Source organism: Littorina saxatilis, linkage group LG13, assembly GCF_037325665.1.
Source record: "Littorina saxatilis isolate snail1 linkage group LG13, US_GU_Lsax_2.0, whole genome shotgun sequence".
NCBI classification, from domain to species: Eukaryota; Metazoa; Mollusca; class Gastropoda; order Littorinimorpha; family Littorinidae; genus Littorina; species Littorina saxatilis.
Genome location: NC_090257.1, coordinates 1,219,294 through 1,246,450, shown reverse-complemented (window position 1 = coordinate 1,246,450; position 27,157 = coordinate 1,219,294). Strand labels below are relative to the sequence as shown.

At 42.1% G+C, this 27,157-nt stretch overlaps 1 protein-coding gene across 2 annotated transcripts; it reads right to left on the bottom strand.

Moving 5' to 3' along the window:
• LOC138946224 (chromatin complexes subunit BAP18-like) lies at positions 1-24,578 on the bottom strand. 2 transcript variants are annotated; one of them, XM_070317750.1, is made up of 7 exons: positions 24,415-24,578; positions 22,564-22,658; positions 20,740-20,841; positions 5,898-6,034; positions 5,247-5,276; positions 2,273-2,368; positions 1-1,553 (listed from the first exon to the last, which is right to left on the bottom strand). In XM_070317750.1, exons 1-7 carry the CDS (start codon positions 24,430-24,432, stop codon positions 1,531-1,533), a joined length of 501 nt encoding a protein of 166 aa, XP_070173851.1. In that variant the 5' UTR covers positions 24,433-24,578; the 3' UTR covers positions 1-1,530. The 2 variants fall into 2 exon arrangements, with proteins under 2 accessions (XP_070173851.1, XP_070173852.1); XM_070317751.1 differs by lacking the exon at positions 5,247-5,276.
• Positions 24,579-27,157: the final 2,579 nt, after the last annotated feature.

Below are 27,157 nucleotides of genomic sequence, written 5' to 3'. Positions count from 1 at the left end.
TTTGTTTGTTTGTTTGTTTATTTGTTGCTTAACGTCCAGCCGACTACGCAGAGCCATATCAGGACGAGGAAGGGGGGGATGAAGGGGGCCACTTGTCAAGCGATTCCTGTTTACAAATGCACTAACCCATTACTTGTGTCCCAGCAGGCTTTAGTAAAACTAAATTAATACCTACTGGAAGATTACCAGTTTCCAGTATGTTAAAATAGGCTTAACCTATCTACTGCTGGACTTACATCAGAACACTAACAGATTAAACTATACATGAATCGCGAGACAAGCGGCAAGAGAAGAGATTTTTGGAAAAAATACAGGTGAATGAGCAAGAAGGCAGAAAAAAGAAAAGAATTCATGAAGAAAAAGAGAGCATGACAGGAAAGAGGAACCAAAAATCTACCTAACAGCAAACTAGAAAGCTCCTGCGGTTCCAAAAACAGGAGGGGCTTTTAATTTCATAACCGCAGTGCCCCACTGCGGGAAATCTGAAAAAGAAAGGTCTTAAAATGGAGGTAAATTTACAAAGCTTGTTAACAAAGAATCTGAAAAAGAAAGGTCTTAAAATGGAGGAAGTCTTAAAGGAGGGGGGGGTGTGTGTCTTAAAGGGGGGTTCCACTGTATGTGTCCAAGTGGAGGGATGCTCTCATCCCGTTCCAAAGTCTGGTCAGATCTGAAGAAGTCAGCTTGACCATATTCAAGGCAAGGAATGTGCCTTTAATCCACGACAAGACACCAAACCAAATGTAGGTGAGCCCCACTTCTGTTGTCATTAGCTGCCAGTTACTTTGCACAAAAGTCGAGTAATGTCACCACTGACCGGACTGGTCGGTACAAGGGCGGATAAGAACGTGAGACTCGGCTATCTGCAACGACCTTCATACGCATGTAGTTCAGAGTAGCCTGACTTGTCTGCTGCAGTTATGTATGATCACCTTCAACAATGTTTCTCTATTACACTTTCACACACGTACACACGTACACACACACACACACATACACACACTGTATCTCTTGTAGAATTAAATGGTCTCATATTAAAAAAAATTAAAAAAAAGTAAAATCAAAACACTGGCATATAGTGATGTCATCAGAAGAGCACATGTAATTCGAGATGTTCTCATATTAAAACAAAATCTGAATAATAATTGCACAGTTGACTGATGACAGTGTAGACCCTGTGAGCAGTGCCTGAACTTTAGCACCGCTTTGTTTGCTGATGCTCAACACTGTTCAAACGTTCTCATGCTGCCGCTGACACTGCTGCACATGGTGATTGTGTCAGAACGTTGTTCACAGCTTCACACAAACTCACATAGCTAAAATGTCCAGCGACGGCAACACAAACTGGAACACAAAGATGTGACACAGTATGCAGCCACAGTGACATACAGCTTGGTTAAAACGTACTAATGCCACACATCTGCAGTACAACTGCAAACTGTCAGAACATTTGCCGAGCACTTCAACACTGTGATGTCACCAAATCCGTAGCACAAACTGATGATGTCATAGAGTCCAATCAAGATCCGCATATCAGAGGATGCTTGAGTCAACGTCTGAAAACAGAGGAAAGAAAATGTAAAACGTAAGCTGACGTGCCTCAATGTTTTTGTCATGATAGTGTTTTCGGTGTTCAAGTCTGCTTTGTAGTCCAAAATCTGTTGTTTCAGGTTCTCTACATTTTTAAAAGCTAAACAAGGGTCGCGCTCATTGGAAAATAGGTCTTGTTTTGCATCAACTGACTCATGGCAGCACTCAGTTCGATCAGACATTGTGTCTTGGAGCTCATATGGAAGTCCTATTTCAGCCCAAAGTCCTATTTCAGCCCAAAGTCCTATTTCAGCCCAAAGTCCTATTTCAGCCCAAAGTCCTATTTCAGCACAAAGTCCTATTTCAGCCCAAAGTCCTATTTCAGCCCAAAGTCCTATTTCAGCCCAAAGTCCTATTTCAGCCCAAAGTCCTATTTCAGCCCAAAGTCCTATTTCAGCCCAAAGTCTCTTCTTGTGTGTGTATGTGCATGGGTGTCTGCATGTGTGTGAGTGTGTATGTGTGTGTGTGCATGTGTGTGCGTGCGTGAGTGCATGTGTGTGTGTGTGTGTGTGTATAAGCAATTAGGTGAGCACTCTGTGTTGTGTTGTGTTTAATGTATATATATATATTGAATTTACTCAAGCCAAGCATCATTCCTGTGTATTGCACGTGGTTGTAATACAATCTTATGTCTTATGTCTCGTCGTCCAACTACACCCCAGAAGCCACATGCACTGTGCCCTACCTGAGTCAAAGTCCAGTTTCTTGCTGGTCGAGGAGTCCCCCAGGCCCTCAATGTCCACATCCCCCTCCGGTGCGTTCAGTGCTGACAGGGTCACCTCTGAAATACAATCATTTCATTGTCACTCATTATAATATTATTATACAATAGCAAAGCACAACCATATATATAAACACACACACTGAGACACACACACAAAACACTGAGACACACACACTAAAACAATACACTCATCCCAACCTCCAACAGTGACAGGAATAAAAGTGTTTTTTTCCTTTGAATAAAAGTGTTTTTTTCCTTTTCCTTTCGTTTCCCTTTTACACACACACACACACACACACACACACACACACACACACACACACACACACACACACACACACACACACACACACACCAACTAAAATACACTCAACCCAAGCAGCCAAGAGCTAGATTCTGTACAGGTAAAGTCCCTCTACAACAGTGACAGAAATAAAAGCGAACAGATTCACAAATGCAAAAGGGAAAGGATAGCTGATGTCAACTGGAAATGAACAAAGACTTTCATATAAAGACGGTATCAAAACAATAAACCAAGGCACCCCAAAATATAAAAATATCACCCCCACCAAGAAAAAAACTGTCCAATGGCAATGACGAGAAGTCCTAAACAATGTTGAAAAAGTATTCATAAATTTTGTAAAAAGGACCAAGATCAGACACCAACATTTTCTTCCCCAGAACAAATGGTAATGTGGAGTGACATGGAAAAAAATCATAAGCATTCTAGTTTCTACAACAGACAATTACAAAATAACATACCAAAACCAAACGCACAAGAAGAAGCGCAATAATGAAGTCAATAAACCATAAACAGCAGAAGCAGTTTCTGAATTACTATTCATATATATAATGATGGATACAGGATTCATGCAATATCATGCCCCATGCATTAAAATTAATGTACAGAGATAATTTGATGATAGGGAACCCTTCGGACCAGCCAAAAGTGTCCAGTACACTGCAGGTAATCTCTCACGAGAAATATACGTTAGATGAGTTCATGGACAGGACAAGAGAAGGTGTTCTTTAAATATAAAATATACCACACAGTGGGAGAGCATATATGTTAAAGGCACACTAAGCCTCCCGTAAACCATCACAGATACTGTCACTTGTCAGGCTTTTACACACAGTACAAACACCCATTTGAACGCTCACCGAACGGGAACATCCTGGTTGCTTTCCATCGAGAGTGAGACATTTTCAAAGAAATTATTTTCGTGGACCGTCTGATCTACAATCAGGTGCCTCGTTTTGTCGCTAGAACTAACTTTTAAAATCTAAATAGTAAATCGTTTTGAAAACCATTTGAGACATACTGGGGCTTTAAATGCCAGTCTGGAGATCTTGGAGACGTGTTTCATTACATACTTCAGTTTTTGTGTGGAACTTATGAGGAAGAAGTCAGGGCCAGTGTATTTTCTGAGGAATTCAAATGCATTTACATTTACACATTTATTTGAATTAATCAAGAAGAGTGTTATTCAACGCAGTATATTTTAGTAAGTACATTAAAAAAAGTCATTCTAAACCCATTTTTATTATTTTTGGGCATCTTATATGTATATAAAATAATCTGTCCTGTTAACACATTTGTGGAACAGTCCATTATTAATGTGTTAACTCAATTCAATTTATTTATGTTTTTTAACAATGAATTCTTGTGTGTCATTGTTATTTTTTGTGTTTTGTTTGTTGTGGTGATTTACCTAATTCATATACCCATGGGGTTTTGAAATCAAATGTGCCTTTCATGGCAAGTGTCCTCTCATGGCAAGTGTCCTCTCATGACAAGTGTCCTCTCATGGCAAGTGTCCTCTCATGGCAAGTGTCCTCTCATGGCAAGTGTCCTCTCATGGCAAGTGTCCTCTCATGGCAAGTGTCCTCTCATGACAAGTGTCCTCTCATTTGATGGCTTTACATTCTAGGTACCGCTGTTTAACAACTGATTAGCTAAGTAAGAATTCCAGCACAGGTTGATACTACATAGTCATTTATTTGAAGGGGACAGCGCTTGTTGTAGACTGGCGTGATAATTACTCTCATGGATGTCAGTATGGCTTGTACCACAACTACAGCATATTGAACATTATTCAATATCATAAAAAGATTTCACCAAAGCCATGCAGATAAAAACATACACGACTTCGCAGACAGTGAAGGATGAGGAGGAGGCTGATTAAATACTCCCCATAATTTATTATGCTCATTTTCCCCTTTTATTGTTGCCAACAGCAACCGGGGCCCGGTAGCTCAGTTGGTAGAGCACTGGACTTGTGATCGGAAGGTCGCAGGATCGAATTCGGGCCGGGACGGACACGGGTCAACTTTATGTGCAGACCCAGAGACGGAAGCCATGTCCCACCCCCGTGTCATCACAATGGCACGTAAAAGACCTTGGTCATTCTGCCATAAGTGCAGGTGGCTGAATACACCTAAACACGCAGACACCTGGGTAGCGCGACTCCGTTGCTGCTAGCTTTCCACTGGGAGGAAGCGACCCGAATTTCCCAGCGATGGGACAATAAAGTAATGAAATGAAATGAAATGAAAACAACAAAAGTATGCAAAGAAATAGGTGAATGAAAAAAATCAAAATATCCCCCCCCCCCCCCCCCAACAAAAGAACAACCACACACCCCAAAGCCTGTCCAACACCAAGAAGCCCACATAGAAATTGAAAAATTAAAGTACAGCAAAAAGAACCAAGAACAGGCAGGCACCATTCATCCATTGCCCAAAATAAAAAAAAATCCTTCGCACCAAAAACAGCAACCAAACGCTCAGCCAGAGTCAAGAAATGTAACATGCTGCTAGATAAGAGAAAATAATCTCAATGCCAAGGCATAAACAGAAACAGGTACACCATCTAGGCTAAAAAAAAAAGTCCCTCCATACATACATGGACAAGCACGAGAGTTACGTCTCTTACCAGAGGTACGCTGTTTCTTCACAGGTGGCTCTGTGAATGGATGGTATAAATGCTGAAATGCATCCGCAGAGAGAGAAAGAGAGAGAGAGGAGAGAGAGAGAGAGAGAGAGAGAGAGAGAGAGAGAGAGAGAGAGAGAGAGAGAGAGAGAGAGAGAGAGAGAGAAAGGAGAAAGAGAGAGAGAGAAAGGAGAGAGAGGGAGAGAAAAAGAGAGAGAGAGACCTGGCATGGGAACAAGCCAACTTGGAAACATTTGAAAAGGAGCTGCATCAGAACCATACATCCCACCTTCCCCAGAGTCAAACTTGTCAAAAATCAGCATTAACACAATAACAATACCCTTAAACGGGTCTTTTTATCACTGACCCTAACATTTCTCAGAACAAAATCAAAGTTTATTCAGATCTGTCTACTCTGTTTCAGTAAGACAAGCTATGGTAAACATACTGAGTGTTTGGGGGAGCTCACCAACTTTTTAAAGTGGCAGGGATGTCATTTGGCATTGGTAACATCGCCATAAACGTTGCAATCATTTTGTGAGACAGCAGAACTACTTTTCAGAAGGGTATTAGAAGACATCAAAGAATTATTCAAAATTCCCAAAATTGTTGAAGAAATTCCAAGCATGGTATCAGTTTAAAGAAAACACCTACCTGAAGTTTTCTGTTTCTTGCTGTGAGACTCCGAGGAAGTGCTGACCTTCACCTGACCTTTGGTGGGCGTGGCCGTAGGGGGCTGCAAGCCCGCGTCTTCGTAGGCTTTTCTCTTTAGCTGGTTCCGGATCTGCGATCTGTTTTGAAGCGAAAGGTGCCCAAAAATTCTTTTTCTTTTAGAAAGTTCAAATGCAAGATTGATGAGGGTGAAACTAAAAGTCGCTTGATCATGTACAGTGAAACTCTCCCTTTCAAGACATTCTCCTTCTTCTTCTTCTTCAGCGTTCCAGAATTTTCTGGTTACGTGTGAGCTCGTTTGCCCATTTGGGTTCCCCACACTATGCTCTGAGAGCATAGTCAGCTTCACTCCGCTTCCGTTGAGTAGGCATGCTGGGTATTTTCGTGTTTCCATAACCCACCGAACTTTGACATGGATTACAGGATTTTTTTCGTGAGCACTTGGTTTTGTGCTTGCGTGTACACACGAAGGGGGTTAAGTCACTAGCAGGTCCGCACATAAGTTGACCTGGGAGATCGGACAAATCTCTACTCTTAACCCACCAGGCGGCAGCGACCGGGATTCGAACTCACGACCTCCCGATTAGGAGGCCGACGTCTTACCACCACGCCGTCATTCAGACATTCAAATTTAAAACTCCTCCTTTTAAGACTTTGATTTTTCAGATTTTCTGGTCATAACCTTACTTTAGGACTCCCTCTTTTTTGGTTTAAACAATGTTTTATTAAATCAAATATGATACAATAATACAACGATAACCAATAGGGGCACCAACTCAAGCGAACGCTTATATTACGCGCCCTACGTAGTTGGAAAATAACACAAATATGATGTCGGACAAACATTACTTATATTTATAAACTGTGGAACTATCTAGATGAAAAGCATAGTTAAATCAAACCAGAACAAGTCGCGTAAGGCGAAAATACAACATTTAGTCAAGTAGCTGTCGAACTCACAGAATGAAACTGAACGCAATGCCATTTTTCAGCAAGACCATATACTCGTAGCATCGTCAGTCCACCGCTCATGGCAAAGGCAGTGAAATTGACAAGAAGAGCGGGGTAGTAGTTGCGCTAAGAAGGATAACACGCTTTTCTGTACCTCTCTTTGTTTTAACTTTCAGAGCTTGTTTTTAATCCAAATATAACATATTTATATGTTTTTGGAATCAGAAAATGATGGAGAATAAGATGAACGTAAATTTGGATCGTTTTATAATTTTTTATTTTTTTTTACAATTTTCAGATTTTTAATGACCAAAGTCATTAATTAATTTTTAAGCCACCACGCTGAAATGCAATACCGAAGTCCGGGCTTCGTCGAAGATTACTTGACCAAAATTTCAACCAATTTGGTTGAAAAATGAGGGCGTGACAGTGCTGCCTCAACTTTCACGAAAAGCCGGATATGACGTCATCAAAGACATTTATCAAAAAAATGAAAAAAACGTTCGGGGATTTCATACCCAGGAACTCTCATGTCAAATTTCATAAAGATCGGTCCAGTAGTTTGGTCTGAATCGCTCTACACACACACACGCACAGACAGACAGACAGACATACACCACGACCCTCGTTTCGATTGCCCCTCTATGTTAAAACATTTAGTCAAAACTTGACTAAATGTAAAAATTAGGAAAACGCTAGCAGGAGGAAGAGAGAGAGAGGGGGGGGGGGGGGAGGGAGGTGGAGGGGGGGAAGAAAGAATGGTAGATACATATGATAGATGAAGGTGGTTAGCGCATACAGAAAAAGAATATACGTAGTACATTATAAACTGTAAACTCTCTTTTGAGACCTAACTTTCTCACATTCTTGGAGGTCTTAAAGGGGGTTCCACTGTAATGCTCTTATTGTCAGATCGGTTCCACTGTCATGCTCTTATTGTCAGATCGGTTCCACTGTAATGCTCTTATTGTCAGGAGATCGGTTCCACTGTCATGCTCTTATTGTCAGGAGATCGGTTCCACTGTAATGCTCTTATTGTCAGATCGGTTCCACTGTCATGCTCTTATTGTCAGGAGATCGGTTCCACTGTAATGCTCTTATTGTCAGATCGGTTCCACTGTCATGCTCTTATTGTCAGATCGGTTCCACTGTAATGCTCTTATTGTCAGGAGATCGGTTCCACTGTCATGCTCTTATTGTCAGGAGATCGGTTCCACTGTCATGCTCTTATTGTCAGATCGGTTCCACTGTAATGCTCTTATTGTCAGGAGATCGGTTCCACTGTCATGCTCTTATTGTCAGGAGATCGGTTCCACTGTAATGCTCTTATTGTCAGATCGGTTCCACTGTAATGCTCTTATTGTCAGATCGGTTCCACTGTCATGCTCTTATTGTCAGGAGATCGGTTCCACTGTCATGCTCTTATTGTCAGGAGATCGGTTCCACTGTAACGCTCTTATTGTCAGGAGATCGGTTCCACTGTAATGCTCTTATTGTCAGATCGGTTCCACTGTCATGCTCTTATTGTCAGGAGATAGGTTCCACTGTCATGCTCTTATTGTCAGGAGATCGGTTCCACTGTCTTGCTCTTATTGTCAGGAGATCGGTTCCACTGTCATGCTCTTATTGTCAGGAGATCGGTTCCACTGTAATGCTCTTATTGTCAGGAGATCGGTTCCACTGTCATGCTCTTATTGTCAGGAGATCGGTTCCACTGTCATGCTCTTATTGTTAGGAGATCGGTTCCACTGTAACGCTCTTATTGTCAGGAGATCGGTTCCACTGTAACGCTCTTATTGTCAGGAGATCAGTTCCACTGTCATGCTCTTATTGTCAGGAGATCGGTTCCACTGTCATGCTCTTATTGTCAGGAGATCGGTTCCACTGTAACGCTCTTATTGTCAGGAGATCAGTTCCACTGTCATGCTCTTATTGTCAGGAGATCGGTTCCACTGTCATGCTCTTATTGTCAGGAGATCGGTTCCACTGTAACCCTCTTATTGTCAGGAGATCGGTTCCACTGTCATGCTCTTATTGTCAGGAGATCGGTTCCACTGTAATGCTCTTATTGTCAGGAGATCAGTTCCACTGTCATGCTCTTATTGTCAGATCGGTTCCACTGTAATGCTCTTATTGTCAGGAGATCGGTTCCACTGTCATGCTCTTATTGTCAGGAGATCGGTTCCACTGTAACCCTCTTATTGTCAGGAGATCGGTTCCACTGTCATGCTCTTATTGTCAGGAGATCGGTTCCACTGTAATGCTCTTATTGTCAGGAGATCGGTTCCACTGTAACCCTCTTATTGTCAGGAGATCGGTTCCACTGTCATGCTCTTATTGTCAGATCGGTTCCACTGTAATGCTCTTATTGTCAGGAGATCGGTTCCACTGTCATGCTCTTATTGTCAGGAGATCGGTTCCACTGTAATGCTCTTATTGTCAGGAGATCGGTTCCACTGTAATGCTCTTATTGTCAGGAGATCGGTTCCACTGTCATGCTCTTATTGTCAGATCGGTTCCACTGTAATGCTCTTATTGTCAGGAGATCGGTTCCACTGTAATGCTCTTATTGTCAGGAGATCGGTTCCACTGTAATGCTCTTATTGTCAGGAGATCAGTTCCACTGTAATGCTCTTATTGTCAGGAGATCGATTCCACTGTCATGCTCTTATTGTCAGATCGGTTCCACTGTAATGCTCTTATTGTCAGGAGATCGGTTCCACTGTAATGCTCTTATTGTCAGGAGATCGGTTCCACTGTAATGCTCTTATTGTCAGGAGATCGGTTCCACTGTCATGCTCTTATTGTCAGATCGGTTCCACTGTAATGCTCTTATTGTCAGGAGATCGGTTCCACTGTAACGCTCTTATTGTCAGGAGATCGGTTCCACTGTAATGCTCTTATTGTCAGGAGATCGGTTCCACTGTAACGCTCTTATTGTCAGGAGATCGGTTCCACTGTCATGCTCTTAATGTCCGAAGATCGGTTCCACTGTAACGCTCTTATTGTCAGGAGATCAGTTCCACTGTCATGCTCTTATTGTCAGATCGGTTCCACTGTAATGCTCTTATTGTCAGGAGATCGGTTCCACTGTAACGCTCTTATTGTCAGGAGATCGGTTCCACTGTAATGCTCTTATTGTCAGGAGATCGGTTCCACTGTAACGCTCTTATTGTCAGGAGATCGGTTCCACTGTCATGCTCTTATTGTCAGGAGATCGGTTCCACTGTAATGCTCTTATTGTCAGGAGATCGGTTCCACTGTAACGCTCTTATTGTCAGGAGATCGGTTCCACTGTAATGCTCTTATTGTCAGATCGGTTCAACTGTAATGCTCTTATTGTCAGGAGATCGGTTCCACTGTAATGCTCTTATTGTCAGATCGGTTCCACTGTAATGCTCTTATTGTCAGATCGGTTCCACTGTAATGCTCTTATTGTCAGATCGGTTCCACTGTAATGCTCTTATTGTCAGGAGATCGGTTCCACTGTAATGCTCTTATTGTCAGGAGATCGGTTCCACTGTAATGCTCTTATTGTCAGATCGGTTCCACTGTAACGCTCTTATTGTCAGGAGATCGGTTCCACTGTAATGCTCTTATTGTCAGGAGATCGGTTCCACTGTAATGCTCTTATTGTCAGATCGGTTCCACTGTCATGCTCTTATTGTCAGGAGATCGGTTCCACTGTAACCCTCTTATTGTCAGGAGATCGGTTCCACTGTCATGCTCTTATTGTCAGGAGATCGGTTCCACTGTAATGCTCTTATTGTCAGGAGATCGGTTCCACTGTCATGCTCTTATTGTCAGGAGATCGGTTCCACTGTAATGCTCTTATTGTCAGGAGATCGGTTCCACTGTCATGCTCTTAATGTCCGAAGATCGGTTCCACTGTAACGCTCTTATTGTCAGGAGATCAGTTCCACTGTCATGCTCTTATTGTCAGGAGATCGGTTCCACTGTAATGCTCTTATTGTCAGGAGATCGGTTCCACTGTAATGCTCTTAAAATTGTCAGGAGATCGGTTCCACTGTAACGCTCTTATTGTCAGGAGATCGGTTCCACTGTAATGCTCTTATTGTCAGGAGATCGGTTCCACTGTAACGCTCGTATTGTCAGGAGATCGGTTCCACTGTAACGCTCTTATTGTCAGGAGATCGGTTCCACTGTAATGCTCTTATTGTCAGGAGATCGGTTCCACTGTAATGCTCTTATTGTCAGGAGATCGGTTCCACTGTAACGCTCGTATTGTCAGGAGATCGGTTCCACTGTAACGCTCTTATTGTCAGGAGATCGGTTCCACTGTAACGCTCTTATTGTCAGGAGATCGGTTCCACTGTCATGCTCTTATTGTCAGGAGATCGGTTCCACTGTAATGCTCTTATTGTCAGGAGATCGGTTCCACTGTAATGCTCTTAAAATTGTCAGGAGATCTGTTCCACAGTAACGCTCTTATTGTCAGGAGATCGGTTCCACTGTAATGCTCTTATTGTCAGGAGATCGGTTCAACTGTAACGCTCTTATTGTCAGGAGATCGGTTCCACTGTAACGCTCTTATTGTCAGGAGATCGGTTCCACTGTAATGCTCTTATTGTCAGGAGATCGGTTCCACTGTAACGCTCTTATTGTCAGGAGATCGGTTCCACTGTAATGCTCTTATTGTCAGGAGATCGGTTCCACTGTAATGCTCTTATTGTCAGGAGATCGGTTCCACTGTAACGCTCTTATTGTCAGGAGATCGGTTCCACTGTAATGCTCTTATTGTCAGGAGATCAGTTCCACTGTAATGCTCTTATTGTCAGGAGATCGGTTCCACTGTAATGCTCTTATTGTCAGGAGATCGGTTCCACTGTAATGCTCTTATTGTCAGGAGATCGGTTCCACTGTAACGCTCTTATTGTCAGGAGATCGGTTCCACTGTAAAGCTCTTATTGTCAGGAGATCGGTTCCACTGTAACGCTCTTATTGTCAGGAGATCGGTTCCACTGTCATGCTCTTATTGTCAGATCGGTTCCACTGTAACGCTCTTATTGTCAGGAGATCGGTTCCACTGTAATGCTCTTATTGTCAGGAGATCGGTTCGATTTTTTTCGTGAGCACTTGGTCTTGTGCTTGCGTGTACACACGAAGGGGGTTAAGTCACTAGCAGGTCCGCACATAAGTTGACCTGGGAGATCGGACAAATCTCTACTCTTAACCCACCAGGCGGCAGCGACCGGGATTCGAACTCACGACCTCCCGATTAGGAGGCCGACGTCTTACCACCATGCCACTGCGCCCGTCATTAAGACATTCAAATTTAAAACTCCTCCTTTTAAGACTTTGATGTTTCAGATTTTCTGGTCATAACCTTTGTCAATTGACTCCACACTTTACGACTCCCTCTCTTTTGGTTTAAACAATGTTTTATTAAATCAAATATGATACAATAATACAACGATAACCAATAGGGGCACCAACTCAAGCGAACGCTTATATTACGCGCCCTACGTAGTTGGAAAATAACACAAATATGATGTCGGACAAACATTACTTATAAACTGTGGAACTATCTAGATCAAAAGCATAGTTAAATCAAACCAGAACAAGTCGCGTAAGGCGAAAATACAACATTTAGTCAAGTAGCTGTCGAACTCACAGAATGAAACTGAACGCAATGCCATTTTTCAGCAAGACCGTATACTCGTAGCATCGTCAGTCCACCGCTCATGGCAAAGGCAGTGAAATTGACAAGAAGAGCGGGGTAGTAGTTGCGCTAAGAAGGATAGCACGCTTTTCTGTACCTCTCTTTGTTTTAACTTTCAGAGCTTGTTTTTAATCCGAATATAACATATTTATATGTTTTTGGAATCAGAAAATGATGGAGAATAAGATGAACGTAAATTTGGATCGTTTTATAAATTTTTATTTTTTTTTACAATTTTCAGATTTTTAATGACCAAAGTCATTAATTAATTTTTAAGCCACCACGCTGAAATGCAATACCGAAGTCCGGGCTTCGTCGAATATTACTTGACCAAAATTTCAACCAATTTGGTTGAAAAATGAGGGCGTGACAGTGCTGCCTCAACTTTCACGAAAAGCCGGATATGACGTCATCAAAGACATTTATCAAAAAAATGAAAAAAACGTTCGGGGATTTCATACCCAGGAACTCTCATGTCAAATTTCATAAAGATCGGTCCAGTAGTTTGGTCTGAATCGCTCTACACACACACACGCACAGACAGACAGACAGACATACACCACGACCCTCGTTTCGATTGCCCCTCTATGTTAAAACATTTAGTCAAAACTTGACTAAATGTAAAAATTAGGAAAACGCTAGCAGGAGGAAGAGAGAGAGAGGGGGGGGGGAGGGAGGTGGAGGGGGGGAAGAAAGAATGGTAGATACATATATATGATAGATGAAGGTGGTTAGCGCATACAGAAAAAGAATATACGTAGTACATTATAAACTGTAAACTCTCTTTTAAGACCTAACTTTCTCACATTCTTGGAGGTTTTAAAGGGGGTTCCACTGTAACGCTCTTATTGTCAGGAGATCGGTTCCACTGTAATGCTCTTATTGTCAGGAGATCGGTTCCACTGTAATGCTCTTATTGTCAGATGGGTTCCACTGTAACGCTCTTATTGTCAGATGGGTTCCACTGTAACGCTCTTATTGTCAGGAGATCGGTTCCACTGTAACGCTCTTATTGTCAGATCGGTTCCACTGTAATGCTCTTATTGTCAGGAGATCGGTTCCACTGTCATGCTCTTATTGTCAGGAGATCGGTTCCACTGTCTTGCTCTTATTGTCAGGAGATCGGTTCCACTGTAATGCTCTTATTGTCAGGAGATCGGTTCCACTGTAATGCTCTTATTGTCAGGAGATCGGTTCCACTGTCATGCTCTTATTGTCAGGAGATCGGTTCCACTGTAATGCTCTTATTGTCAGATCGGTTCCACTGTAATGCTCTTATTGTCAGGAGATCGGTTCCACTGTCACGCTCGTATTGTCAGATCAGTTCCACTGTAACGCTCTTATTGTCAGATCGGTTCCACTGTAATGCTCTTATTGTCAGGAGATCGGTTCCACTGTAACGCTCTTATTGTCAGGAGATCGGTTCCACTGTAATGCTCTTATTGTCAGGAGATCGGTTCCACTGTAATGCTCTTATTGTCAGATCGGTTCCACTGTAACGCTCTTATTGTCAGGAGATCGGTTCCACTGTCATGCTCTTATTGTCAGATCGGTTCCACTGTAACGCTCTTATTGTCAGATCGGTTCCACTGTAATGCTCTTATTGTCAGGAGATCGGTTCCACTGTAACGCTCGTATTGTCAGGAGATCGGTTCCACTGTAACGCTCTTATTGTCAGGAGATCGGTTCCACTGTAATGCTCTTATTGTCAGATCGGTTCAACTGTAACGCTCTTATTGTCAGGAGATCGGTTCCACTGTAACGCTCTTATTGTCAGATCGGTTCCACTGTAACGCTCTTATTGTCAGGAGATCGGTTCCACTGTAATGCTCTTATTGTCAGATCGGTTCCACTGTAATGCTCTTATTGTCAGATCGGTTCCACTGTAATGCTCTTATTGTCAGGAGATCGGTTCCACTGTAATGCTCTTATTGTCAGGAGATCGGTTCCACTGTAATGCTCTTATTGTCAGGAGATCGGTTCCACTGTCATGCTCTTATTGTCAGATCGGTTCCACTGTCATGCTCTTATTGTCAGGAGATAGGTTCCACTGTAATGCTCTTATTGTCAGGAGATCGGTTCCACTGTAATGCTCTTATTGTCAGATGGGTTCCACTGTAACGCTCTTATTGTCAGATCGGTTCCACTGTAATGCTCTTATTGTCAGGAGATCGGTTCCACTGTAATGCTCTTATTGTCAGGAGATCGGTTCCACTGTAATGCTCTTATTGTCAGATCGGTTCCACTGTAATGCTCTTATTGTCAGATCGGTTCCACTGTAATGCTCTTATTGTCAGGAGATCGGTTCCACTGTCATGCTCTTATTGTCAGGAGATCGGTTCCACTGTAATGCTCTTATTGTCAGGAGATCGGTTCCACTGTAATGCTCTTATTGTCAGGAGATCGGTTCCACTGTAACGCTCTTATTGTCAGATCGGTTCCACTGTAATGCTCTTATTGTCAGGAGATCGGTTCCACTGTCATGCTCTTATTGTCAGGAGATCGGTTCCACTGTAACCCTCTTATTGTCAGGAGATCGGTTCCACTGTCATGCTCTTATTGTCAGATCGGTTCCACTGTAACGCTCTTATTGTCAGATCGGTTCCACTGTAACGCTCTTATTGTCAGGAGATCGGTTCCACTGTAATGCTCTTATTGTCAGGAGATCGGTTCCACTGTAACGCTCTTATTGTCAGGAGATCGGTTCCACTGTAATGCTCTTATTGTCAGGAGATCGGTTCCACTGTAATGCTCTTATTGTCAGATCGGTTCCACTGTAACGCTCTTATTGTCAGATCGGTTCCACTGTCATGCTCTTATTGTCAGATCGGTTCCACTGTAACGCTCTTATTGTCAGATCGGTTCCACTGTAACACTCTTATTGTCAGATCGGTTCCACTGTAACACTCTTATTGTCAGATCGGTTCCACTGTAACACTCTTATTGTCAGATCGGTTCCACTGTAACACTCTTATTGTCAGGAGATCGGTTCCACTGTAACACTCTTATTGTCAGGAGATCGGTTCCACTGTAACGCTCTTATTGTCAGGAGATCGGTTCCACTGTAATGCTCTTATTGTCAGGAGATCGGTTCCACTGTCATGCTCTTATTGTCAGATCGGTTCCACTGTCATGCTCTTATTGTCAGATCGGTTCCACTGTAATGCTCTTATTGTCAGATCGGTTCCACTGTAACGCTCTTATTGTCAGGAGATCGGTTCCACTGTAACGCTCTTATTGTCAGGAGATCGGTTCCACTGTAATGCTCTTATTGTCAGATGGGTTCCACTGTAACGCTCTTATTGTCAGATGGGTTCCACTGTAACGCTCTTATTGTCAGGAGATCGGTTCCACTGTAATGCTCTTATTGTCAGGAGATCGGTTCCACTGTAACGCTCTTATTGTCAGGAGATCGGTTCCACTGTAATGCTCTTATTGTCAGGAGATCGGTTCCACTGTAACGCTCTTATTGTCAGATCGGTTCCACTGTAACGCTCTTATTGTCAGATCGGTTCCACTGTCATGCTCTTATTGTCAGATCGGTTCCACTGTAACGCTCTTATTGTCAGATCGGTTCCACTGTAATGCTCTTATTGTCAGATGGGTTCCACTGTAACGCTCTTATTGTCAGATGGGTTCCACTGTAACGCTCTTATTGTCAGATCGGTTCCACTGTAACACTCTTATTGTCAGGAGATCGGTTCCACTGTAACGCTCTTATTGTCAGGAGATCGGTTCCACTGTAACGCTCTTATTGTCAGGAGATCGGTTCCACTGTAACGCTCTTATTGTCAGGAGATCGGTTCCACTGTCATGCTCTTATTGTCAGATCGGTTCCACTGTCATGCTCTTATTGTCAGATCGGTTCCACTGTAATGCTCTTATTGTCAGATCGGTTCCACTGTAATGCTCTTATTGTCAGGAGATCGGTTCCACTGTAACGCTCTTATTGTCAGATCGGTTCCACTGTAATGCTCTTATTGTCAAATCGGTTCCACTGTAACGCTCTTATTGTCAGGAGATCGGTTCCACTGTAACGCTCTTATTGTCAGGAGATCGGTTCCACTGTCATGCTCTTATTGTCAGATCGGTTCCACTGTAACGCTCTTATTGTCAGGAGATCGGTTCCACTGTAATGCTCTTATTGTCAAATCGGTTCCACTGTAATGCTCTTATTGTCAGGAGATCGGTTCCACTGTAACGCTCTTATTGTCAGGAGATCGGTTCCACTGTAACGCTCTTATTGTCAGGAGATCGGTTCCACTGTCATGCTCTTATTGTCAGATCGGTTCCACTGTAATGCTCTTATTGTCAGATCGGTTCCACTGTAATGCTCTTATTGTCAGGAGATCGGTTCCACTGTAATGCTCTTATTGTCAGATGGGTTCCACTGTAACGCTCTTATTGTCAGATGGGTTCCACTGTAACGCTCTTATTGTCAGGAGATCGGTTCCACTGTAACGCTCTTATTGTCAGATCGGTTCCACTGTAACGCTCTTATTGTCAGATCGGTTCCACTGTAATGTTCTTATTGTCAGGAGATCGGTTCCACTGTAACGCTCTTATTGTCAGGAGATCGGTTCCACTGTAACGCTCTTATTGTCAGGAGATCGGTTCCACTGTAACGCTCTTATTGTCAGGAGATCGGTTCCACTGTAACGCTCTTATTGTCAGGAGATCGGTTCCACTGTCATGCTCTTATTGTCAGATTGGTTCCACTGTAATGCTCTTATTGTCAGATCGGTTCCACTGTAATGCTCTTATTGTCAGGAGATCGGTTCCACTGTAACGCTCTTATTGTCAGGAGATCGGTTCCACTGTAATGCTCTTATTGTCAGGAGATCGGTTCCACTGTAATGCTCTTATTGTCAGGAGATTGGTTCCACTGTAACGCTCGTATTGTCAGGAGATCGGTTCCACTGTAATGCTCTTATTGTCAGGAGATCGGTTCCACTGTCATGCTCTTATTGTCAGGAGATCGGTTCCACTGTAATGCTCTTATTGTCAGGAGATCGGTTCCACTGTAATGCTCTCAGTGATGTTCCGAGGCGTCGGTCATCGGTCATGGACCCATTTAGGTTGTAAAATGACCGATTGCAAACACCTCCCCTGTCCCGTCAAATGTCCGATCCGATCGCGAAGTCAGCGGTCATTGTCCGATAGTATTACGTCTAGAGCGGTCACTGCAAGAAGAATCTGTACAAACTGAAGTATCAAACCCCGTTAAAACGAGTTCGAATCGGGGTCTACTTGAACTTCAATTTTCACTCTCGGTCGAACAATAACACAAGGGACGCAACTCTCGACACAACTCTCGCTACTTTTGACAGCGACACTTTACTTCCGCCGCCACATTTCTGCAAAGATGCCGCAGAAAAAAAAGGTTTGCGTGGGAAAAGGGCAGACACCTTTGAGTGGCTTTGTTAAAAAAAAGGACGACACGGACAGTCAAGTTGCAGGGCCTTCGGCCCCGTCGGAGACTGAAGCCTCAGAAGGTGAGCCAATAGATCTACAACCTCAGGAACAGACGCAGGAAGAGACGCAAGAAATGAAAGTAGCTGTTCAAGCTCACTGAAAATGATCACGTGTGACATTCTGAAGTGTGTGAAAGATCACTTGTCACTTGTGACATTAATTCTGAAGCATAGTGTGTGTGTGTGTGTGTGTGTGTGTGTGTGTGTGTGTGTGTGTGTGTGTGTGTGTGTGTGTGTGTGTGTGTGTGTGTGTGTGTGTGTGTGTGTGTGTGTGAAAGATCACTTATGACATTCTGAAGCATGTGTCTGTGTGTGTGAAAGTAACCCTACTGAACACTGTTGCATTTAAAATATTAAAATAAATTTGGAACTGTTCGGTTTTTATTTGCCTTTATTCATATATTCTCAGTCATCTAAAAAGGTTAGGTGCCATGATTGGTTCGCTTGATCTGAATACACTTACACTTACACTTGCATACACTTGTTTTTCCATCCGAGGCCAAGGGCCTATAGTGGGTCTTTGTGTCGCAGCTCTTGGGTATTCGTTCCACCCACTTCTTGGGTGTCTTGACTGGAGGTAGTCAGCGGGAATTCAATACTATATTGGTGCTCTCTCAGGTTTCCATCAAGCCTTCCTTTGAAACTGTTCAGAATGTCCTATTGTTTTTTTGTAGTCAGGACATGATGTCCTATTAGTCTTTTGATTCAGGACATTTTGTCCTGTTGCCCTCCAGTCCTAGGAACATCACTGGCTCTTATTGTCAGGAGATACATATGATAGATGAAGGTGGTTAGCGCATACAGAAAAAGAATATACGTAGTACATTATAAACTGTAAACTCTCTTTTAAGACCTAACTTTCTCACATTCTTGGAGGTTTTAAAGGGGGTTCCACTGTAACGCTCTTATTGTCAGGAGATCGGTTCCACTGTAATGCTCTTATTGTCAGGAGATCGGTTCCACTGTAATGCTCTTATTGTCAGATGGGTTCCACTGTAACGCTCTTATTGTCAGGAGATCGGTTCCACTGTAACGCTCTTATTGTCAGATCGGTTCCACTGTAACGCTCTTATTGTCAGATCGGTTCCACTGTAACGCTCTTATTGTCAGATCGGTTCCAATGTAATGCTCTTATTGTCAGATCGGTTCCACTGTAACGCTCTTATTGTCAGATCGGTTCCACTGTCACGCTCTTATTGTCAGATCGGTTCCAATGTAATGCTCTTATTGTCAGGAGATCGGTTCCACTGTAACGCTCTTATTGTCAGGAGATCGGTTCCACTGTAACGCTCTTATTGTCAGGAGATCGGTTCCACTGTAACGCTCTTATTGTCAGATCGGTTCCACTGTCATGCTCTTATTGTCAGATCGGTTCCACTGTAACGCTCTTATTGTCAGATCGGTTCCACTGTAATGCTCTTATTGTCAGATGGGTTCCACTGTAACGCTCTTATTGTCAGATCGGTTCCACTGTAACACTCTTATTGTCAGATCGGTTCCAATGTAATGCTCTTATTGTCAGGAGATCGGTTCCACTGTAACGCTCTTATTGTCAGGAGATCGGTTCCACTGTCATGCTCTTATTGTCAGATCGGTTCCACTGTAACGCTCTTATTGTCAGGAGATCGGTTCCACTGTAATGCTCTTATTGTCAGGAGATCGGTTCCACTGTAATGCTCTTATTGTCAGATCGGTTCCACTGTAATGCTCTTATTGTCAGATCGGTTCCACTGTAACGCTCTTATTGTCAGGAGATCGGTTCCACTGTAACGCTCTTATTGTCAGATCGGTTCCACTGTAACACTCTTATTGTCAGATCGGTTCCACTGTAACACTCTTATTGTCAGATCGGTTCCACTGTCATGCTCTTATTGTCAGGAGATCGGTTCCACTGTAACCCTCTTATTGTCAGGAGATCGGTTCCACTGTCATGCTCTTATTGTCAGGAGATCGGTTCCACTGTAATGCTCTTATTGTCAGGAGATCAGTTCCACTGTAATGCTCTTATTGTCAGGAGATCGATTCCACAAAGCTCTATTATAGTGTCATTAAATTATACTGTAGTTTTTGTTTAGAGAGTTTACAATTCTTTGATCGAAGACCTCACACTACTAACTTAGAGGGTCTTTTTTGTTTGAGAAAACTTATTACTTGTCCAGAACTTCCGGGAGACAAACCAACAAAGTGTTAATAGAGTGCTGACATGTAGCACCGAGACTTAATGTTGCAGATCGTGACACTTTCTTGAGAGTAAGAACTAAGACGTAATGTCTCTCCAAAATCAAAATAACCATGTGCCAACTTGCTTCTGCTGTACTTAGCAACACAGCTCTGCTGTCACCGTTGGCATGACACCATGAGTATGATTATGTTGCATGGTCATGCATACCTCGTCTCATACGTCGCAAATCATGAGAATGCTACAACAAACAGATAGAAAAGGCCACCTTCAGTGATGTCATTTGGCAGCTGCTAAAGCTGATTTCAAATTGATAAAATCCTGCTGCCATTTTGACAAAATCGCCACACTTTTTTGCAGGTGTGTGTGGGTTTTTTTGTGCGCGCCATTTCAAAAAATATGTTGCAGAAATTAAATCCTAGCAACATTCATGAAGCAGGAAAGCTTACTTTTTCAGAACAGAAATGACAAAGCAATGCAACAAGAAAAATGCAAACAAATTATGAGTGTTACTGTTAGTGTAACTGTTATACATACACAGTTCTGCTTTTGATGACCTCGCTGATCTTGTTCAGATCTTCACCAAACTTTTTCACAGATGATCGCAGCATCTCTATTTCTTGGTCGGTCCACTTTCCCCTGTACGGAGAAAGAATTTTTTAAAAACCAATTATACGTACGGAGAAAGATGTTCAAATAATATTTTTTGGTAAAAACAATCATACAATACATGTATACATTACAACATGCAGCTTATTGACTCATGCTCTGGCTAAGACATACATTTGTTTCTTATCTTTGTTGTTAATATCATTGTGCACTGGAACAAAACAAAACAACAGTATGACAAACTTACCAATTTGATAATAACACATGCAAATTTGTACACTAGAAATACAGGGTAAGGGTGAATTTTGCAACTGTTTATAGCTGATGGCAATGTACACTAAAAACCATATTTTGCACATCAAGTAATAAACTAAAATCCTCATCTTCTAAAATAAGTTGTTTGAATGTGCGTGCTTTCCTTTTGTACTGCTTTGGTTTCACTTTATTAGTATATTACATGAGCCATATATTCTAGAATGTCAAGTTTTGTTCCTGCTGCACCAGTATACTAAAACTTTATAAGTCAATAACCAAATCATGCTCATGTTAACAGGCCTCTCCTTCCACAACCAACTCAAACTGCACACCATCTGATAAAGACAAAAAAAAGTCTGTGTCTCCTTGATGCAGTTCTTCAAGCGATATAGTGTAGAATCAATCTCGTTATCGTACAATGTTCAATTACACTTCGCTCCGTCGGGCTTCAATTAGACTTTGGGAGGGCGTCAATCCACGATGAAGACCGAGAAGTTTCAAATGGAAGCATGTTAATGTTTTTGTAATTCAATCTGACAACGATCTCTTTCCTGCTTTCATGCGATGGTAAACAGACAGAATTGGTTCTGTTCTGTTCCCACACTACCTTGTCCACCTACCTGCAAGGGTCAAGTCCCAAGAAATATATGTCTCTGTACTCCAACTTATCACTTTGCTCCTGTTTTGTTTTCTTTCACATACATTTTCCCTTCTTTTTTGACGGGTTTCTGGACAGCAAACTCTAAAACAAATTCTTTTCATCACAAAAGCGATCTTTGGAATTGACTGACGTAGTCCGGAAGAATTCATGCATCAACTTACGTCACGTATTCGACGTCATCACTTCGCATACCTTATGGTCTCGGTATTTCGTTGGCCTTCATATTTCCTACTTGTAAAATGACCCTCAAAGCTAACCGAGACTAGTTGAGGTTGTATCAATGCGCCTCGCCAGCAGGTGGTTAATGGCTTTTTTAGCGAGTGGTTATCGACAATTAATGACCGGTAATTTTTAATGAGTTGGGGCATTCTGACCAATCACAGGATCTGTTTCATTAAAACGCCAACTTGATTGAATTACAATTGAATTTGTTTGTTTGTTTTGTTCATGAGCTGAAACTCCCACGGCTTTTACGAGTACGACCGTTTTCACCCCGCCATTCAGGCAGCCATACGCCGCTTTCGGGGGAAGCATGCTGGGTATTTTTGTGTTTTTATAACCCACCAAACTCTGACATGGATTACAGGATCTTTTCTGTGCGTACTTGGTCTTTTGCTTGCGTGTACACACGAAGGGGGATAAGGCACTAGCAGGTCTGCACATTAGTTGACCTGGGAGATCGGAAAAATCTCCACCCTTAACCCACCAGGCGGCCGCGGCCGGGATTTGAACTCACGACCTTCCGATTAGGAGGCCGATGTCTTATCCATTAGGCCACTACGCGAAATAAAACCTTGTTTAAACCAACGAAACATCAATTCATGATGATAGCTTACCCGCTTGTGTTTTGTTCAGCAGTTGGGTGAAGCTGCATTGTGAGCTCCCCCAGCTTACTGAACGCCTGGCCTGCTGCCGTGAAGATCTCACCCACCTGTGGAACAGGAAGGTTGCAAAACTTGCATACTTGTACTAAGTTGAATAACCAAGAAAAAACACACAACAAAAACATGAGTCTCAAATATTAATGACAACTGACTGAACCAAAATCATTGACAAAACAAAACGTTTATGAATTTCTGAATTTTGGAACGTTGGCAGTCTATTTGTTTTTGGACTGTTCTATAAAAAAAATCCCTTCTCGCATTTTAGTTTTACGTAGAGAAGTGAAGAAAATGAACTTATTGAAAGCATTAAAACCTTTCAACATCAGATTATAAAGATGAAAATCTCAATTTTTTTCTCAAGTACCCGTATGTTTTATTTTCTGCAGTTTTATTTTTAATGCAGCTTCATTATACAGGTGTTGCTTTACCGGTTGTGGGTTTGACTGTAAGTGGTATTAAGGGAGTCTTCCGTATTAGTTGAGAATTGCCAATGTGTCGTTTGACGAGTTGTCTTAAGCTTCAGTCACACACGCGATTCAATCGTTGAGATTCAATCGCGCGATTCAATCTAGAGCCGATCGCACATCACATGATTGTAGGCCATTGACCCGTCACACGATGAACGATAGACGAACGATTGACAAACGATAACTCCACGCGAGCGGGGCGGAAGTGACGTGTCACAGTGAACACGGCAAACGCGCTTTGCGAGAGCAGACGCTAATGTTCGAGCATCGCTCTACCTTTGTGAAAAATACCTTTCAGCATTACGCCTTTGCGAGAAATAAAGTTCCCAGACAGTTGCAATTAATGTTTCCCGACCGCTCTACACGCCTAAAACGTCTCCTTTATATCTGAATAAGAAACTGTTCTTCCTTCTTCTTCTTCTGTGTTCGTGGGCTGAAACTCCCACGTACACTCGTGTTTTTTTGCACGAGTGGAATTTTACGTGTATGACCGTTTTTTACCCCGCCATTTAGGCAGCCATACGCCGTTTTAGGAGGAAGCATGCTGGGTATTTTTGTGTTTCTATAACCCACCGAACTCTGACATGGATTACAGGATCTTTTTCGTGTGCACTTGGTCTTGTGCTTGCGTGTACACAAGGGGGTGTTCGGACACCGAGGAGAGTCTGCACACAAAGTTGACTCTGAGAAATAAATCTGTCGCCGAACGTGGGGACGAACTCACGCTGACAGCGGCCAACTGAATACAAATCCAGCGCGCTACGGACTGAGCTACATCCCCGCCCTCTGTTCTTCCAAAAAGTTTTGAATCGACGAAGAGACGCTGTCCGCCACTATTTTACGTCACGGCATGAAGGCCGCAACGACGCGTTCTGATTGGCTCTGCCTCTGCGATTGACTGACGACTGGGTCGCAGGAATAGAACAAGTTCTAAAGCTCAAAGCTACGAGGGAATCGCATGAGACTGAGTCGCAGCTATTTTCGACGACTCAGTCGCCTGTGTGACAGGGTAAATCTGACGATTTAATCACGAGTGTGACTGCCCTCTTAGACCTCCCTTAATACCACAAGTTTACAGCAGTCCCTCTCAGTCTCATTAATTATTTAACTTTAAGGACACCCTTGGTCAGTGAGCATCTTTCAGTTGGATCGAGCTGGCCAAGATTGGGCGACATTTTTTTATTACAGTTTATGGAGCAGAAACTTTTGCCCAAATAATGTGCAATACTGACAATGACAATGACATCGTTCGACGAGGATACACGCACAACAACAATTGTGGTTGTACTTTGTTGTTGCATTAAAGTGCATTGCACACACACACACACACACGTACCTTGCTTGCTGAATTCATGGTGCTATTCTTTTTGAAAAATACAAGGCTTTACGAAAGGAACAAATGCTGCAAATCGAGGAAAACTGTCTCAAAAGCTGCTAACGCCGGTAAGGCGCTCTGTTCATCTTTGTCAACAAAAAAGATTCGAAAATTAGCCGGAAGCTGTAAACGGTTTGGCGGAAGTTGTTCAGTGCCAAAATGTGTCTCTTTCAAATTTATTTATTTTGTTTCCAAAATTATTCTGTCCTGTTCGAAAATGAAACTGATGTTATTTTATTGGGCCGGTTCTATTTACAGTGTTTATAAATGACCTACCAGATGTGGTTAGTGGTATAGTGAAGATTTTTGCGGATGATACAAAACTGTACAATAAAGCAACAAACAGTTCAGTCATGCAAAAAGACATACACTTACTTCAGGATTGGACAAATAAATGGAAATTATTTTTTAATGTTTCAAAGTGCAATGTTCTGCATTCTGGTAAAAAGAATCCCAAATATGACTACGTGATGACTGTCAATGATGCTATTGAAAAAATAAATGTATGTGATGAGGAAAAGGACATCGGTGTTGTTTTCGACAGCAATTTGTCATTCGACCCGCATATTCGAGGAGTTGTGTCAAAAGCTAATCAGAGGATTGGAATTATCAAACGAACGTTCTCATTTCTTGACAAGGACACCTTCTTAAAGCTATACAAAGCCTTTGTGAGACCACTGGTGGAATATGCAAATGTGGTGTGGAGCCCATTCCTCAAGAGACAGTCTCAGACAATTGAGAGGGTGCAGCGTCGAGCAACTAAAATTCTAAAGGAGTGCCGGGATAAGTCTTACGCGGACAGACTCAAATACCTAGACCTCCACTCTCTGAAGGGAAGGAGGACAAGGGGTGACCTAATACAAACATATAGAATTATAAATGGGGTGGATGACATTGACATGCACAAAATATTCACATTCAAGCAGACAGACAACACCAGAAACAGCCACGGAAAAATCTTTGTTCAACACTGTAAGACTAACAAGCGCAAGTTTTCGTTTTCTCAAAGAGTTGCTAACAATTGGAATGCACTACCCGCTAACATAAAATTCGCACCCACAGTAGACGCCTTCAAAAACTTCTTGGACAATTCTCCAAAATTTCTTAACCTTTTTTACGACTTTGATTGAAAGCATTGAAAGAATAGGGATTTAGGCATGCAAAGTATCTGACAAAGAAGGGGCACCAATAAGGCCTCGCGGCCTTCGGCTAACAAATATAGCCGCCCCTATATACTACTACTACTACTACTACTACTAATTGATTGTACATGGAAAAAAAAAGAGAAACAAAGGTTGCACACATTTACCAAGTAGGGATGCATGCTGTTTAAGAATCTGCTTTCAAGTCAAATCAAGTCAAGTATTTTATTGTTTTGGGCCCAGAGGGCTTTGAAACAAAGATATAACTTTAACAAAAAAAGGTAACAAATCAGACAGTTTGGCTCGGCTGATCGAGTCAAAGTCGTGCAGGATTGTTTCAAAACCAAATAGGCATCCTCATGCCAAAAAAAAGAAGAGTCAATCAAGAATGTGGGTGAATTTTTGAACCTCATACAGGTTTTATGTGCTGTTAAAATGTGCCAACTTTTATAATTCACACCTGTCCCCAGTCTTGAGGCAAGAATTGCTTGCGGCTAGTCTCTCTCTATACAAGACAGTGAGAGTGTATCTGAAACTCTTTGATGTCTAGCTACACAAGAATTAAACACCAAGCCATGCTCGCTTACTCTCACCAAATCCTAGGGTTCCTTTCGGCGAGAAATCCCCAAGAAACACTTATACTTTGCCCCATTAGCCAAATCTCACGTCAAAGAAACAGGGGACAGTGCTAGTAGAATTTTATATTCCTCAAGCAAAAAAGGTTTGTGGGATCCTTTTCCTTAATCTTCTAAGAGGTAAAAAAATTTTTACCCTTACATTTATTTTTATTTTTTTTAACTACTAAACACAGAAACTCAATTTGCAGACTAGAACTTCAGAAGTTTTCTGACAAATCCTGACATGCACCTGGGCAAAAAAAGAATCGGTTTAGAACTATATGTTTTACAAGAAAAGAGTAGTACCTACCTAATTTTGTGAGTCTGGCTTTACTTGTCCCCGCAAACAAACAACTTTTTGTGAATACATGTGCCTTACAAAACATTATAAATGTAGAGTATGTTTACAAACATGCATATATATATATACTGTATCATGAATACACTTTCTTCATATCTTGCTGTAATTCACAAACCTTACAAGTATCAATTTTTGAGGTTTTGGAACTAAAACAAGAGTTAGCCCCCTTATTTGTTTGCCCATGATATTTTTTTTCTCAGAAATATAAAATATGGCCACTGAAGGTTAGGTGACAAATGGAGAAAAAACCTCAATATATATTCTAATTCTGGATGAAAGGTTACTATTTTGAATGAAAAGCTTCATCTCTCAATATTTTCTCAGTTGTATCGAATATCATTAACATTACTGACATTAACACAAACTTAGACTGCTATTGCACTGTTCTAAAGAAACTATAAACCCATGATTTGAAGTAACATTTGATGCAGTGAATATTTATAACAGGTTTTTTTTCATCGATTTTCTCAAAACAGCAAACATTGAGGTACATGTACAAGGTTTGTGAATGACAGCGACGATAATTAATTGTGGATTTTTGTGTGTGAATTTCGTGCACCCAAAATGATAACTGAATGCAAAAG